Raw genomic sequence first — 16,969 nt, forward strand, 5'->3', positions numbered from 1 at the left:
TAATCACACTGAACACTGGTGCACCACAGGGGTGCGTACTGAGCCCTCTCCTTTACTCACTCTACACCCATGACTGCACGGCCACTAACAACTCCAACATCATTGTGAAGTTTGCGGATGACACTACATTGGTGGGTCTTATCACCAACGGTGATGAGACGGCTTACAGGGAGGAGGTCAGCGCACTGACCCAGTGGTGTCAAGACAACCATCTCACCCTCAATGTCGCAAAGACAAAGGAGTTGATAGTGGACTTCCGGAGGTGCAGAGAAGTACACACCCCCATCACCATCAACGGCGCTGCTGTGGAGAGAGTGAGCAGCTTCCGCTTCCTTGGTGTACATCTGGCTGAGGATCTTACGTGGTCAGTACACATAAACAAAACAGTGAAGAAGGCGCAGCAGCGCCTCTTCTTTCTCAGGAGACTGAAAAGATTCGGCATGAGCCCCCGCATCCTCAGGACCTTCTATCGCTGTGCCATTCAGAGCATCCTCACTGGATGCATCACCACCTGGTACGGCAACAGCACCGCTTACAACCGCAAAGCTCTCCAGAGAGTAGTGCGGTGCTCTGAACGGATAATTGGAGGTGAGCTTCCCTCCCTCCAAGACATCTACGGGAAGCGTTGCCTGAGGAAAGCGTCGAGGATCATCAAGGACTCCAGTCACCCCAGCCATAAACTGTTCAGACTACTTCCATCAGGAAGGAGGTTTTGCAGCATCCGGTACCAGCAGACTGAGAGACAGCTTTTTCCATCAGGCCATCAGACTGCTGAACACTTCATAGACACCTCACCTCCACTACTGGAACTTCAACATTATGCACTACATACTGTACATTAATGCCACTGTTTTGCACAATATCCAACTACAAACCTCTGTATATTTTATATATTTTATTTTATTGTTTACTCTATTTAATTTGTAAAATATGTATACACACACACACACGTAGAAAAAATATTTAGTATACAGATCCAGTAATGCATATACTATTATATATTGTACATATATTTATTAGTCTCAGATTTAGCCATTCTTATATTTTGCTTGTTTTACGTTATTGTATTTTTGCACAACTCTGTTGCTTGTGAAGCTCGCACACAAGAATTTCACTCACATGTACTGTACCAGTGTACCTGCACATGTGACGTGACAATAAAAGTGATTTGATTTGATAACTTGAAGCAATGGTGTTTCTGTATGATTTTATTGCTGTTTCATATCACTGTGGAGGAATTTCGGTCCACTCTTCTTTACAATGTTGCTTCAGTTTATTGAAGTTTGGGGGTATTTGTTTATGCACATCTCTCTTAAGGTCGCACCAACGGATTTCCATCAGGTTAAGGTCTGAACTTTGTCATTGCATTGAACTTCTGGAATACTCTTCCCCTGTCAGTGAGGGAAAGTGCAAGTCTCCTTATCTTTAAGAGTCACTTAGAAGGGTGGCTGAGGCACCCTATGGTGGACGTGAAAAAGAGTTAGTGTATTACAAAAAGGGAAACAACTATTAGTGTAATGGGTCAGTGCAATATCAGGACAGTCAGAGCATGTGTGGGGTTTGTGCAATATAACTGATGTGTTTCCGTTGTTGTTATCTGTATTGTCCTCTGTTTTCCACTCTTCTTGTCATTATTTGTTCTAATTTAATGTGATCACTGTTTTTGTCCTGTTATTGTTGTCTCTGTATGTTTTTACTAACTTGTGTGTAACACCAACCTGCCAGAGGGTCTGCAGATGGAAATTAGCCCAAGGCTATAATCTGTATTAAACTGATGAGAAGCTGTGTTCACCCTCTGCCAGGGTGGAAACCACTATGCACCTCTGTGATCCACCCGTCATAATGTCAGCACACTCACTAGACACACACAGAGACCTCATCAGAATCCTGTATACACAGCAAGTCTGTAAGCACGTGCTGTGTGCGTGTCTATGCATGAGCGTATGAATCCATACAGGGTTTTGTGGGTCTTCATGTGTGGACGAAGCTGGACTCCCAGTTTCTGGCAGTGCTCGATCATCCTCTGGGCATTCCTCTTCGCTTTGTCCACATCCACCACAAAAGCAGGAGTACACAGGGCTGAGAGAGGATCTCCCTCCATACTGGCAGCACTGGAGTGCACACACACACACACACACACACACACACACACACACACACACACACACACACACACAAAGCACTTCAGATATTTCCCATGCAATTAAATTCTATTGCATGATTGACTCAACCAGCATATTTCAATAGTTATATTTATAAGTATCTGCTATACATGCACGAATCAGCAAGTAAACTTCATTACACTTGGGTGTAGTTTTGCAACGTCTGATTATGTAATGCAGCGCACTTTGAACTTTGACAACACTAACTTAAACTTAAACACTAACTTTACAAATGCACTGCAACTCATCAAATTGTATGTGATCCAATTCACTCTTTAAGCAGTTTTTTATTCCTCCTCTTTTTGGTACTATAAAGACCTTCTGATAATATTATCGTGCATCATAACGATAGATAGAATAAAATCATACTACTTTTGAATCTGCATAATAGAGTTTGTGAAACAGTGAGGGAACCACCAGCACATTAACAAGCATCGGAAACAACAACAATAACAACAAAAAATGCAGACAAATGCAGCACAAACCACAGTTTACCTTTTCAAAAGAGCGAATCTGTTTTTTCTATGGAAGTTCCGATCACATTACTACGGTGTCCTCGAGGAGTCAAAAATAATGAAAAAAGTACAATCAGGGAGAACCTTTTGCAAATCATAAAATAAATCATAGAAAAAACATCTAATATAGTAGCATAGTAGCATATAATACAGTAGCAGGAACAGAGCGGGAGGGAAATAGAGAGATAGCGAGCCAGGGACAACAACAAGAGACAACATCGTCACGTTGGAAAGGTATAGTCATCATCATCCACAACTATTTTCAGTTGTAGATGATAAAGGATTCAGAAAGTTTATCCATGCAGTGAATCCTATGTATGCGATTCCAAGCAGGAAAACACTCTCCCAAAAATCATCCCAGACCTATATGACAGAGAATGTGCATCTTCTTTTTGTTTTGCATATTTTAATTTATGTTTTATTGTGCTGTGGTTTGCAGTGTTTTGTGTTGTTTCACTTGAAATTTGTTTAAAAGGAAAAAGCAGAAAATTTAAAAAGTTAAAAGTTGAAATGTAAATAGTTTTTTTGTATTTTATAATTTATTTATTTATTATTTATTATTATTTATTTATTTATTTTATGTGGAGTGAATAAATAAAAGTATACTTACGGTGGCCCCTAGAGACAAAGCAGTACAAACTCCAAAGCACAATGGAAATGCTCCAGGATCATAGTGGCTACACAAGCCAGGAAGTACTAACGACCAGATTTGGTGTGGTAGTAACAGGTAAATGGACTTTTGTTTTTTAATCATTTGAATATATATGAGTGTTTGTGTATAAATAAATACACAAACAATACACATATGTTTCAATTGTGTAATTTAAGGTAGCTCTGTTTTGAAAGTTCAGTTAATGCAAGCAACGTGTTTTGGAGTCTAAGGTCTGTTGATGGCTGCATCAAAGCATTTTTTTGTTTTTGATGCAAGCTACCCAGAGTCATGCGCCCAGCTTGGGAATTCCTTCACACTGTCATCTATCCCAGGAACAGATGAATCCCAGGACATGAACCAAATATGATCAAATGAATGAGGGCTCATTTAGCTATGATGTAAGTGTAAAATGTTGCTCATAAAGGTGCATGAAATGATCTTAGAGGGAGATTCCCTCTTGCCACTTTTCCAAAGTGTTGATGTATGTGCTGAGGTAATCATCAATTCATCATTTTTTTAAAGTTGAGATTTTTTTTTAAATGTGATTTGCTCTAAAAACAGAGCAGGCATTACATACCATGTCTTCATCTGTGTTTACATGCATTTGCATGTGCTGTAACCAAAAGACTGATTTGAAGTAATGGATATAATATAATGAATTATATACTTTTTTTAAAGTTGTATTTTACTTTCATTGATAGGTTTTTATGAATTTGCTGTCTATGTTCAGGTATCATATGGCAATAAAAAGATTTTTTGAGAAAATCTGTTTTGAATCTAGTTTTTATAAATGTAATTTTATAATAAGAAGAAATCTTAACCCAAACATTAATGGTAATTTAACCCATGTGATGGGTTCTGACTTTCAACACAATTCTTGGTAACCTCAACTTTACAGATTGGTCAGTTTGGCAACATTTAGGAGATTATATACCAATATATGTGGATATATGTGGATTCTAAATATCACATTATAGTTTACATACAAATATCCTGTCATCCTGTATCAATGTGAGGTCAGAGGTCAAATTTACAAATGAATACCTTTTATCTGTGACCTACTCCTACAGAAGCTGTGTGTAATCAGAGTAAAACATCTGCCATATACAATAGTTGCTACTAAAATCTTTGATTGAATACAATGACACACACACGTGTTCAGTCTAGGCTGAAAATGTAGACATTTGTGTGACAATAAAAACAGGCAATATTCACAATATAATCTTTTTAGGATTTTATTAATTAAAAAAATCTATTTAGAGTGCCCAATAAGATAAGCTGTGTATTAGTTGACAAAAAACAAAACCCCAATAATCTGACAATTCCCTCTGAGCAAGCACTCGGCGACAGTGGGGAGGAAAAACTTTCTTTTAAAAGAAAGAAACCTCCGGCAGAACCAGGCTCAGTGAGGGACGGCCATCTGCCTCGGCCGGTCGTGGGGTTTATAAAATGACTTGTTAGCCAATTTAAAGAGTTTGATGTCAACTAATACACTTAAACTGTCCAAATAATTTTAAATAAATATTTACAGTCAATCCTGACGGATTGCTTACAGAACATTCATTTTGTTTTGTCTGTGTGCGAACCCGTAGCTCGACCCACAGAGGAAAAGAAGCTTGTGATGAAAGGTTGACTTTCCAATACAGTTACGGCATGCTCTCTGAAGACCTGAATAATGAGATCATAAACGTATCTGTGTTCCGATGACATCAAAATCAGAATCAAAGCTGGTTCTTTCCATTTCTCTATGAGAGACTTGTAGACCATGTTACTGAGGAATATCACATATTCAGCGGGGATTTGAATTTTTTTGATTCGCGGCCAAACTTTACCGAACAGCCGTTTGGAGATGGCATCGGCTTTTTCAGGAGAGCAGGGTATCTCGGCATATTCAACGACATGCTTCACCAAGTCCTCAATACAGACTTCCACAGAAGACCTGTATTTTTGAACTTCTTCAGCAGCGCTAAGGGCTGGATTCTCCATCAACTCGATCAAGTGCTTTTTAATTATATCGATCGTCAAGTTTTGCAATACTGGGTCCTTGTCATTCAGTAATACGATCAAGTGCTTGTCTTCACAGAATGCTTTGTTGCGGAGCTCTTGGTAAATGACCTCATCGAGACCTTTTAATTTTTTCTTATTAATATGCAGGTCTTTGATGCGGTAATCAGACATCACCTTGTCAAAGAGTAGTTTGTGAAGTTTAACTGAAGGTTTGTGGTGGGAAGGTTTTGCAGCATGTGAGAGCACAGCATGAATAAGTGTGCTCACACGCTCTTTTTGGTCAGCATCATAAGAGCTGCCTCTAACACCAGATGGTGATTTTTCCTCCGGTATTGGAAATATATTAGCTTTAAAGTCCTGTAAAAGTGTTTTGGAGATGTTCTTAGTTTCTGATGGCTGGTCTCCATCATCTTCAGTTTTTCCAAACCAAGCGAATAGCCTTCTAAGTAGGCTTCGCTTCTTTCGGAAGAGGTGATCTTTGAATACAGAAATGACCACTTCTTGAGCTAGTGGTAGCGCAATGATAACGAGATTAGGTGGAATATCCAGGCGCTTTGTAATGTCTTTGAAAATTGCTTTTTCAAGACTTTTCACTCTATTTTGTTTGATGTTTAGAGTTTTTTCTTTAATTTGCGCCCACAGAGCCGGGAAGAGTTGCTGTTGAATTAAATCTGTTGGCGGCACCTTTGCCTTTCTCGAGGCGCGTGCAATTACAGCATTTATGAGCTCTTTAACCAGCAGCTGTTGGTCCAACAGTTGAGCTTTGGAGTCCTTGGTGGGCTCAGCCACTGGTCCATTTTTTGGCCCCTCTGCTAATTCTGAATCTGATACCAGATCAGCTAACTGTGGATCCTCCTGATTCATGTGCTGGGTGCACGAATGGGGGCAGCACGCACAGTGCATCGATTTCTCCCCGACTCCCTGTAAACTGGTCTCCCCCAAGTTGACACTCTCCCCTGGGTCGACATCACACTCAAAGTCATTAATCATTGGCATGACTTCAGACATGGTGATATGAAACAATTCAGATGTAAACATGCCAAATACCTGCTTGGTGTGTTCATCTGAGCTCCCTTTTTTCAGTGCATGCCACTGTTCTTCTGTGATCTTCATAAAGAAGTGTCTAATTCTGGATTTTATATTTTCACTAACTTCAGTCAAAGGATTCATCTCTGTATTTGTATTCATGTTTTCTGTTAACTGATGCGCTCGGCTGTGAAACGATGCTTCTTACTAAACTGAAAGGGTAACTAACCCCTACTTAAGGATTTTTCTAACACAGCGTCACATAAGACATCAAAGGATCAAAGAGATTCTAGCGCTAAGCTCCGCCTACATCCGGGATGACGGCGGAACTTAGCGCTAGCGTTACCTAGCAACCGCTATACGCACAACGACGATCCTCTGTTGTTGTGATTCAGTGAAAGTTGTGTGGATGTGAAACGTATAGCCTACTGGTGCACTGCTTTAACCCACACCAAATAGTTTTAAAATCCTTCGTTTAAAGTTAGAATGTGAAGCGACCCCCCACTGTGTTGTTATCGGATTTCCATGATGGCTGGTGAGCTATGCTAATTTAAATGGCACACGGCTATCAGAATGGTCACGTGTTTGTCTTATTAAAGAACATTACAGGTGATCACGCGCGGTGAGTTACAGCCAGCAAGGAGTCAGGCAGTTTTTGTGTGCATGTCTGTGCACGTGGACATTTTTATAGCTTTGTTTTGTCTTCACAGAGTCGTTTTATCATTCATCCAGCGCACCGCCCACCCTTTTTATTTATTTATTTATTCTTTAGCTTTTTTAAATGCTGATGGAAATAAAGCATTTGCCAGTTTCCCACAACTGCTTTTACTTTGAAAGCTGGGCCCGGAAGTATTATTTTATCCTGCAGTAATCCACAGGTCACATCGCTGCTTGGTGCCAGAATAATTATGCCGATGCACTAACCAAAAATGAAACTCAATGCTTTACAATCCCGTTGCCTCCATATATGAAAACAGCCCTTTAAGGTTAAATATTCAAATCTCAGACACGGATTCCCTGTCAGAATAAACATTTCAAGCTTTCAAAATTTACATTTTGAACATTTGATTTTCAATATGATTGTTCAAATCTATAGATTTTGCATCTCTATCATAGATAGCTTGGCCAATAAAGGCCTGAAACTGTTCCCCAAGTGACTCCCAAAAAAAAAAGCAGCACAGAGAAACCTGCAGCACCTTTGGCAGTAATAACTTGAAGCAATGGTGTTCTGTATGATTTTATTGCTGTTTCATATCACTGTGGAGGAATTTCGGTCCACTCTTCTTTACAATGTTGCTTCAGTTTATTGAAGTTTGGGGGTATTTGTTTACGCACATCTCTCTTAAGGTCGCACCAACGGATTTCCATCAGGTTAAGGTCTGAACTTTGTCATTGCATTGAACTTCTGGAATACTCGTCCCCTGTCAGTGAGGGAAAGTGCAAGTCTCCCTATCTTGAAGAGTCACTTAGAAGGGTGGCTGAGGCTCACGCAAACATGTGATCATGTTTAATTAATCATGCTTTATGTGAAAAAGAGTTAGTGTATTACAAAAAGGGAAACAACTATTAGTGTAATGGGTCAGTGCAATATCAGGACAGTCAGGGCATGTGTGGGGTTTGTGCAATATAACTGATGTGTTTCCGTTGTTGTTATCTGTATTGTCCTCTGTTTTCCACTCTTCTTGTCATTGTTTGTTCTAATTTATTGTGATCACTGTTTTTGTCCTGTTATTGTTGTCTCTGTATGTTTTTACTAACTTGTGTGTAACACCAACCTGCCAGAGGGTCTGCAGATGGAAATTAGCCCAAGGCTATAATCTGTATTAAACTGATGAGAAGCTGTGTTCACCCTCTGCCAGGGTGGAAACCACTATGCACCTCTGTGATCCACCCGTCATAATGTCAGCACACTCACTAGACACACACAGAGACCTCATCAGAATCCTGTATACACAGCAAGTCTGTAAGCACGTGCTGTGTGCGTGTCTATGCATGAGCGTATGAATCCATACAGGGTTTTGTGTGGGTCTTCATGTGTGGACGAAGTTGGACTCCCAGTTTCTGGCAGCGCTCGATCATCCTCTGGGCATTCCTCTTCGCTTTGTCCACATCCACCACAAAAGCAGGAGTACACAGGGCTGAGAGAGGATCTCCCTCCATACTGGCAGCACTGGAGTGCACACACACACACACACACACACACACACACACACACACACACACACACACACACACACACAAAGCACTTCAGATATTTCCCATGCAATTAAATTCTATTGCATGATTGACTCAACCAGCATATTTATATAGGCCGTGCTAACACCTGCTGCTCTCTGGCAGCAGCACCATGCTCTCCCTTGTTTTAAATACACTTTAGAGCAACACGCAGCAACACTACACTTGAGCGGGAGGAGGGAGGTATGGGGTCTTAACACACCCCCGTTCTCTGCTAGCCATCGGGGCGGGGGGGCTGGGAAGAGATGCTGGCTGTCCGATTGGCCTCCCTGCTGCTGCGGAGCCTGGGGCGGTCTGCTTGCCTCCACCCCGGAGGGAAGGGTAACATCTCTTGGGTCTGGGTGCCGTTTCCATCTCTGGGGGTGAGGATACCTGGACCCGGGGTATAGAGTATGTTTGGGGAGTGTGATTGTGTGTACATGTCCATTTACGTTTATTCCTACGTTGGGTGAGTGCTGAGTGTTTGTATATGTGTGCATGAGGGTGGGAATGCATGTCTGTGTCTGAGTGTGCCTGTTTGTCTGTGTCTATATGTCAGGTCGGGTCTTAGACTCCACCTCTCTGGGAACTCCAAGGCCCTCCAAAGTGTGGAGGCCTATCTCCCCTCACCACACTCCCTGCCGGTGACTGATGCCCTCAGGGGTCGGTGCATTGTTGGTTCTTGGTGTCCGGGACTGGGCGCTCAGGTCATGTGCCAGCTCACTCCCGGTGGCTACTTGGCGGGGCCTGGCGCCTGCTGCTCGGTCAGGCCTCTTCCGGGGCGCGGGGGGCCCTCGGGCCTCCGGCCTCTGTGCCTGCGGCTCGGTTCACTCTGGCACAGCTGGCTGCCGGCGGAGCCGGCGGGCACGCCGGTGCAGCCCCCTCTAGCTTCTGCCCGGTGGCTACTGGGTGACCCCTCATCTGGGGATCCTCAGCCCTTCCCATGAAGGTGGCACGGATGCCCCTCCGGTGGTCCTCCTTGGGCTCTTGCACTCTGGGGCCTCTGGATGTCTGGGGCCTGGATCTCCTCCATGCCTGCTTCATGCCCTGGGGGACGGGGCTATGGCTCTCTACATCCTCTAGCAGACCATTACATGGGGAAACCATTTGAATACAAGCGCGCCGATCCAAACAGGTGTGCACATGGGTGTTCACTGTTCGTAGACTTAAATCACACCTTTCTTGGCTGCTACTTCAAAGCACATTGTGCGCTGTCTGTCCTGCGTGCTGCACAACAACATTCAATATTTAGTATTTACTGCTGTTTACACTTAGCTAGATTAATGCGATGGTGTTGGGTATAGTATGTTGCATTGTTTTGTTTTTTTTGCTTGTTTTCTATTCTTTTTCTCTCAACAGGTGATCCCGGAGATATTTTTTCTTCCCCCCTTTCTCACTGTCCCTCTCCCCTTCTGTTTTTCTTTTCCTTCCTCTTTCTTTCTCCCTTTCCTATCCCTCACTCATGTCTGTCCCGTCTGTAACAACTGAAAATAAAATAAATAATAAAAACAAAGGTCGATCAAATGGACCAATACGGCAATGCCATGATGATCCATTTGGCAAAATAAATCCATTGGGTATCCTTGTTGGTCTTCAGACAACAATTCTGACGGCTAAAGAACCAAATGGGACAGGCAAAAAAAAAAAAAAAACCAGCATATTTCAATAGTTATATTTATAAGTATCTGCTATACATGCATGAATCAGCAAGTAAACTTCATTACACTTGGGTGTAGTTTTGCAACGTCTGATTATGTAATGCAGCGCACTTTGAACTTTGACAACACTAACTTAAACTTAAACACTAACATAACAAATGCACTGCAACTCATCAAATTGTATGTGATCCAATTCACTCTTTAAGCAGTTTTTTATTCCTCCTCTTTTTGGTACTATAAAGACCTTCCGATAATATTATCGTGCATCATAACGATAGATAGAATAAAATCATACTGCTTTTGAATCTGCATAATAGAGTTTGTGAAACAGTGAGGGAACCACCAGCACATTAACAAGCATCGGAAACAACAACAATAACAACAAAAAATGCAGACAAATGCAGCACAAACCACAGTTTACCTTTTCAAAAGAGCGAATCTGTTTTTGCAATGGAAGTTCCGATCACATTACTACGGTGTCCTCGAGGAGTCAAAAATAATGAAAAAAGTACAATCAGGGAGAACCTTTTGCAAATCATAAAATAAATCATAGAAAAAACATCTAATATAGTAGCATAGTAGCATATAATACAGTAGCAGGAACAGAGCGGGAGGGAAATAGAGAGATAGCGAGCCAGGGACAACAACAAGAGACAACATTGTCACGTTGGAAAGGTATAGTCATCATCATCCACAACTATTTTCAGTTGTAGATGATAAAGGATTCAGAAAGTTTATCCATGCAGTGAATCCTATGTATTCGATTCCAAGCAGGAAAACACTCTCCCAAAAATCATCCCAGACCTATATGACAGAGAATGTGCATCTTCTTCTTGTTTTGCATATTTTAATTTATGTTTTATTGTGCTGTGGTTTGCAGTGTTTTGTGTTGTTTCACTTGAAATTTGTTTAAAAAGAAAAAGCAGAATATTTAAAAAGTTAAAAGTTGAAATGTAAATAGTTTTTTTTGTATTTTATCATTTATTTATTAGATTTTATGTGGAGTGAATAAATAAAAGTATACTTACGGTGGCCCCTAGAGACAAAGCAGTACAAACTCCAAAGCACAATGGAAATGCTCCAGGATCATAGTGGCTACACAAGCCAGGAAGTACTAACAACCCAATTTGGTGTGGTAGTAACAGGTAAATGGACTTTTGTTTTTTAATCATTTGAATATATATGAGTGTTTGTGTATAAATACACAAACAATACACATATGTTTCAATTGTGTAATTTAAGGTAGCTCTGTTTTGAAAGTTCAGTTAATGCAAGCAACGTGTTTTGGAGTCTAAGGTCTGTTGATGGCTGCATCAAAGCATTTTTTTTGTTTTTGATGCAAGCTACCCAGAGTCATGCGCCCAGCTTGGGAATTCCTTCACACCGTCATCTATCCCAGGAACAGATGAATCCCAGGACATGAACCAAATATGATCAAATGAATGAGGGCTCATTTAGCTATGATGTAAGTGTAAAATGTTGCTCATAAAGGTGCATGAAATGATCTTAGAGGGAGATTCCCTCTTGCCACTTTTCCAAAGTGTTGATGTATGTGCTGAGATAATCATCAATTCATCATTTTTTTAAAGTTGAGATTTTTTTAAAAATGTGATTTGCTCTAAAAACAGAGCAGGCATTACATACCATGTCTTCATCTGTGTTTACATGCATTTGCATGTGCTGTAACCAAAAGACTGATTTGAAGTAATGGATATAATATAACGAATTATATACTTTTTTTTAAGTTGTATTTTACTTTCATTGATAGATTTTTATGAATTTGCTGTCTATGTTCAGGTATCATATGGCAATAAAAAGATTTTTTGAGAAAATCTGTTTTGAATCTAGTTTTTATAAATGTAATTTTATAATAAGAAGAAATCTTAACCCAAACATTAATGGTAATTTAACCCATGTGATGGGTTCTGACTTTCAACACAATTTTTGGTAACCTCAACTTTACAGATTGGTCAGTTTGGCAACATTTAGGAGATTATATACCAATATATGTGGATTCTAAATATCACATTATAGTTTACATACAAATATCCTGTCATCCTGTATCAATGTGAGGTCAGAGGTCAAATTTACAAATGAATACCTTTTATCTGTGACCTACTCCTACAGAGGCTGTGTGTAATCAGAGTAAAACATCTGCCATATACAATAGTTGCTACTAAAATCTTTGATTGAATACAATGACACACACACGTGTTCAGCCAAGGCTGAAAATGTAGACATTTGTGTGACAATAAAAACAGGCAATATTCACAATATAATCTTTTTAGGATTTTATTTTATTTTTTTAATTAAAAAAATTAATTTAGAGTGCCCAATAAGATAAGCTGTGTATTAGTTGACAAAAAACAAAACCCCAATAATCTGACAATTCCCTCTGAGCAAGCACTCGGCAACAGTGGGGAGGAAAAACTTTCTTTTAAAAGAAAGAAACCTCCGGCAGAACCAGGCTCAGTGAGGGACGGCCATCTGCCTCGGCCGGTCGTGGGGTTTATAAAATGACTTGTTAGCCAATTTAAAGAGTTTGATGTCAACTAATACACTTAAACTGTCCAAATAATTTTAAATAAATATTTACAGTCAATCCTGACGGATTGCTTACAGAACATTCATTTTGTTTTGTCTGTGTGCGAACCCGTAGCTCGACCCACAGAGGAAAAGAAGCTTGTGATGAAAGGTTGACTTTCCAATACAGTTACGGCATGCTCTCTGAAGACCTGAGTAATGAAATCATAAACGTATCTGTGTTCCGATGACATTAATATCAGAATCACAGCTGGGTCTTTCCATTTCTCTATGAGAGACTTGTAGACCATGTTACTGAGGAATATCACATATTCAGCGGGGATTTGAATTTTTTTGATTCGCGGCCAAACTTTACCGAACAGCCGTTTGGAGATGGCATCGGCTTTTTCAGGAGAGCAGGGTATCTCGGCATATTCAACGACATGCTTCACCAAGTCCTCAATACAGACTTCCACAGAAGACCTGTATTTTTGAACTTCTTCAGCAGCGCTAAGGGCTGGATTCTCCATCAACTCGATCAAGTGCTTTTTAATTATATCGATCGTCAAGTTTTGCAATACTGGGTCCTTGTCATTCAGTAATACGATCAAGTGCTTGTCTTCACAGAATGCTTTGTTGCGGAGCTCTTGGTAAATGACCTCATCGAGACCTTTTAATTTTTTCTTATTAATATGCAGGTCTTTGATGCGGTAATCAGACATCACCTTGTCAAAGAGTAGTTTGTGAAGTTTAACTGAAGGTTTGTGGTGGGAAGGTTTTGCAGCATGTGAGAGCACAGCATGAATAAGTGTGCTCACACACTCTTTTTGGTCAGCATCATAAGAGCTGCCTCTAACACCAGATGGTGATTTTTCCTCCGGTATTGGAATTATATTAGCTTTAAAGTCCTGTAAAAGTGTTTTGGAGATCTTCTTAGTTTCTGATGGCTGGTCTCCATCATCTTCAGTTTTTCCAAACCAAGCGAATAGCCTTCTAAGTAGGCTTCGCTTCTTTCGGAAGAGGTGATCTTTGAATACAGAAATGACCACTTCTTGAGCTAGTGGTAGCGCAATGATAACAAAATTAGGTGGAATATCCAGGAGCTTTGTAATGTCTTTGAAAATTGCTTTTTCAAGACTTTTCACTCTATTTTGTTTGATGTTTAGAGTTTTTTCTTTAATTTGCGCCCACAGAGCCGGGAAGAGTTGCTGTTGAATTAAATCTGTTGGCGGCACCTTTGCCTTTCTCGAGGCGCGTGCAATTACAGCATTTATGAGCTCTTTAACCAGCAGCTGTTGGTCCAACAGTTGAGCTTTGGCGTCCTTGGTGGGCTCAGCCACTGGTCCATTTTTTGGCCCCTCTGCTAATTCTGAATCTGATACCAGATCAGCTAACTGTGGATCCTCCCGATTCATGTGCTGGGTGGACGAATTGGGGCAGCACGCACAGTGCGTCGATTTCTCCCCGACTGCCTGTAAACTCGTCTCCCCCAAGTTGACACTCTCCCCTGGGTCGACATCACACTCAAAGTCATTAATCATTGGCATGACTTCAGACATGGTGATATGAAACAATTCAGATGTAAACATGCCAAGTACCTGCTTGGTGTGTTCATCTGAGCTCCCTTTTTTCAGTGCATGCCGCTGTTCTTCTGTGATATTCATAAAGAAGTGTCTAATTCTGGATTTTATATTTTCGCTAACTTCAGTCAAAGGATTCATCTCTGTATTTGTATTCATGTTTTCTGTTAACTGATGCGCTCGGCTGTGAAACGATGCTTCTTACTAAACTGAAAGGGTAACTAACCCCTATTTAAGGATTTTTCTAACACAGCGTCACATAAGACATCAAAGGATCAAAGAGATTCTAGCGCTAAGCTCCGCCTACATCCGGGATGACGGCGGAACTTAGCGCTAGCGTTACCTAGCAACCGCTATAGGCACAACGACGATCCTCTGTTGTTGTGATTCAGTGAAAGTTGTGTGGATGTGAAACGTATAGCCTACTGGTGCACTGCTTTAACCCACACCAAATAGTTTTAAAATCCTTCGTTTAAAGTTAGAATGTGAAGCGACCCCCCACTGTGTTGTTGATTTCCATGATGGCTGGTGAGCTATGCTAATTTAAATGGCACACGGCTATCAGAATGCTCACGTGTCTGTCTTATTAAAGAACATTACCGGTGATCACGCGCGGTGAGTTACAGCCAGCAAGGAGTCAGGCAGTTTTTGTGTGCATGTCTGTGCACGTGGAAATTTTTATAGCTTTGTTTTGTCTTCACAGAGTCGTTTTATCATTCATCCAGCGCACCGCCCACCCTTTTTATTTATTTATTTATTCTTTAGCTTTTTTAAATGCTGATGGAAATAAAGCATTTGCCAGTTTCCCACAACTGCTTTTACTTTGAAAGCTGGGCCCGGAAGTATTATTTTATCCTGCAGTAATCCACAGGTCACATCGCTGCTTGGTGCCAGAATAATTATGCCGATGCACTAACCAAAAATGAAACTCAATGCTTTACAATCCCGTTGCCTCCATATATGAAAACAGCCCTTTAAGGTTAAATATTCAAATCTCAGACACGGATTCCCTGTCAGAATAAATATTTCAAGCTTTCGGTTAACCTGTCACCAAATTTACAATTTGAACATTTGATTTTCAGTATGATTGTTCAAATCTATAGATTTTGCATCTCTTTCATAGATAGCTTGGCCAATAAAGGTCTGAAACTGTTCCCCAAGTGACTCCCCCCCCCCAAAAAAAAGCAGCACAGAGAAACCTGCAGCACCTTTGGCAGTAATCACACTGAACACTGGTGCACCACAGGGGTGTGTACTGAGCCCTCTCCTTTACTCATTCTACACCCATGACTGCACGGCCACTAACAACTCCAACATCATTGTGAAGTTTGCGGATGACACTACATTGGTGGGTCTTATCACCAACGGTGATGAGACGGCTTACAGGGAGGAGGTCAGCGCCCTGACCCACTGGTGTCAAGACAACCATCTCACCCTCAATGTCGCAAAGACAAAGGAGTTGATAGTGGACTTCCGGAGGTGCAGAGAAGTACACACCCCCATCACCATCAACGGCGCTGCTGTGGAGAGAGTGAGCAGCTTCCGCTTCCTTGGTGTACATCTGGCTGAGGATCTTACGTGGTCAGTACACATAAACAAAACAGTGAAGAAGGTGCAGCAGCGCCTCTTCTTTCTCAGGAGACTGAAAAGATTTGGCATGAGCCCCCGCATCCTCAGGACCTTCTATCGCTGTGCCATTCAGAGCATCCTCACTGGATGCATCACCACCTGGTACGGCAACAGCACCGCTTACAACCGCAAAGCTCTCCAGAGAGTAGTGCGGTGCTCTGAGCCGATAATTGGAGGTGAGCTTCCCTCCCTCCAAGACATCTACGGGAAGCGTTGCCTGAGGAAAGCGTCGAGGATCATCAAGGACTCCAGTCACCCCAGCCATAAACTGTTCAGACTACTTCCATCAGGAAGGAGGTTTTGCAGTACCCGTCCCGTACCAGCAGACTGAGAGACAGCTTTTTCCATCAGGCCATCAGACTGCTGAACACTTCATAGACACCTCACCTCCACTACTGGAACTTCAACATTATGCACTACATACTGTACATTAATGCCACTGTTTTGCACAATATCCAACTACAAACCTCTGTATATTTTATATATTTTATTTTATTGTTTACTCTATTTAATTTGTAAAATATGTATACACACACACACACACACACGTAGAAAAAATATTTAGTATACACATCCAGTAATGCATATACTATTATATATTGTACATATATTTATTAGTCTCAGATTTAGCCATTCTTATATTTTGCTTGTTTTACGTTATTGTATTTTTGCACAACTCTGTTGCTTGTGAAGCTCGCACACAAGAATTTCACTCACATGTACTGTACCAGTATACCTGCACATGTGACGTGATAATAAAAGTGATTTGATTTGATAACTTGAAGCAATGGTGTTTCTGTATGATTTTATTGCTGTTTCATATCACTGTGGAGGAATTTCGGTCCACTCTTCTTTACAATGTTGCTTCAGTTTATTGAAGTTTGGGGGTATTTGTTTACGCACATCTCTCTTACAGTCGCACCAACGGATTTCCATCAGGTTAATTAAGCTACTCCATTGAACTTCTGGAATACTCTTCCCCTGTCAGTGAGGGAAAGTGCAA

At 41.0% G+C, this 16,969-nt stretch overlaps 1 protein-coding gene and 1 long non-coding RNA gene across 2 annotated transcripts; both read right to left on the minus strand.

Annotated features, from left to right (window-relative positions):
- Window positions 1-1,471: 1,471 nt before the first annotated feature.
- On the minus strand, window positions 1,472-2,963 carry LOC146498273 (uncharacterized). Its single transcript, XR_014870470.1, has 3 exons — window positions 2,658-2,963; window positions 1,956-2,111; window positions 1,472-1,857 (listed from the first exon to the last, which is right to left on the minus strand). It is a non-coding gene; the product is annotated as an uncharacterized LOC146498273 (long non-coding RNA).
- Window positions 2,964-12,546: 9,583 nt separating this feature from the next.
- On the minus strand, window positions 12,547-14,610 carry LOC146498274 (uncharacterized). Its single transcript, XM_085139598.1, has one exon. The coding sequence runs from the start codon at window positions 14,494-14,496 to the stop codon at window positions 12,862-12,864; it is 1,635 nt and encodes a 544-aa protein (XP_084995724.1). The 5' UTR covers window positions 14,497-14,610; the 3' UTR covers window positions 12,547-12,861.
- Window positions 14,611-16,969: the final 2,359 nt, after the last annotated feature.

The sequence above is a fragment of the Neolamprologus multifasciatus genome, chromosome 18 (genome assembly GCF_963576455.1).
Source record: "Neolamprologus multifasciatus chromosome 18, fNeoMul1.2, whole genome shotgun sequence".
In the NCBI taxonomy this organism is placed as follows: domain Eukaryota; kingdom Metazoa; phylum Chordata; class Actinopteri; order Cichliformes; family Cichlidae; genus Neolamprologus; species Neolamprologus multifasciatus.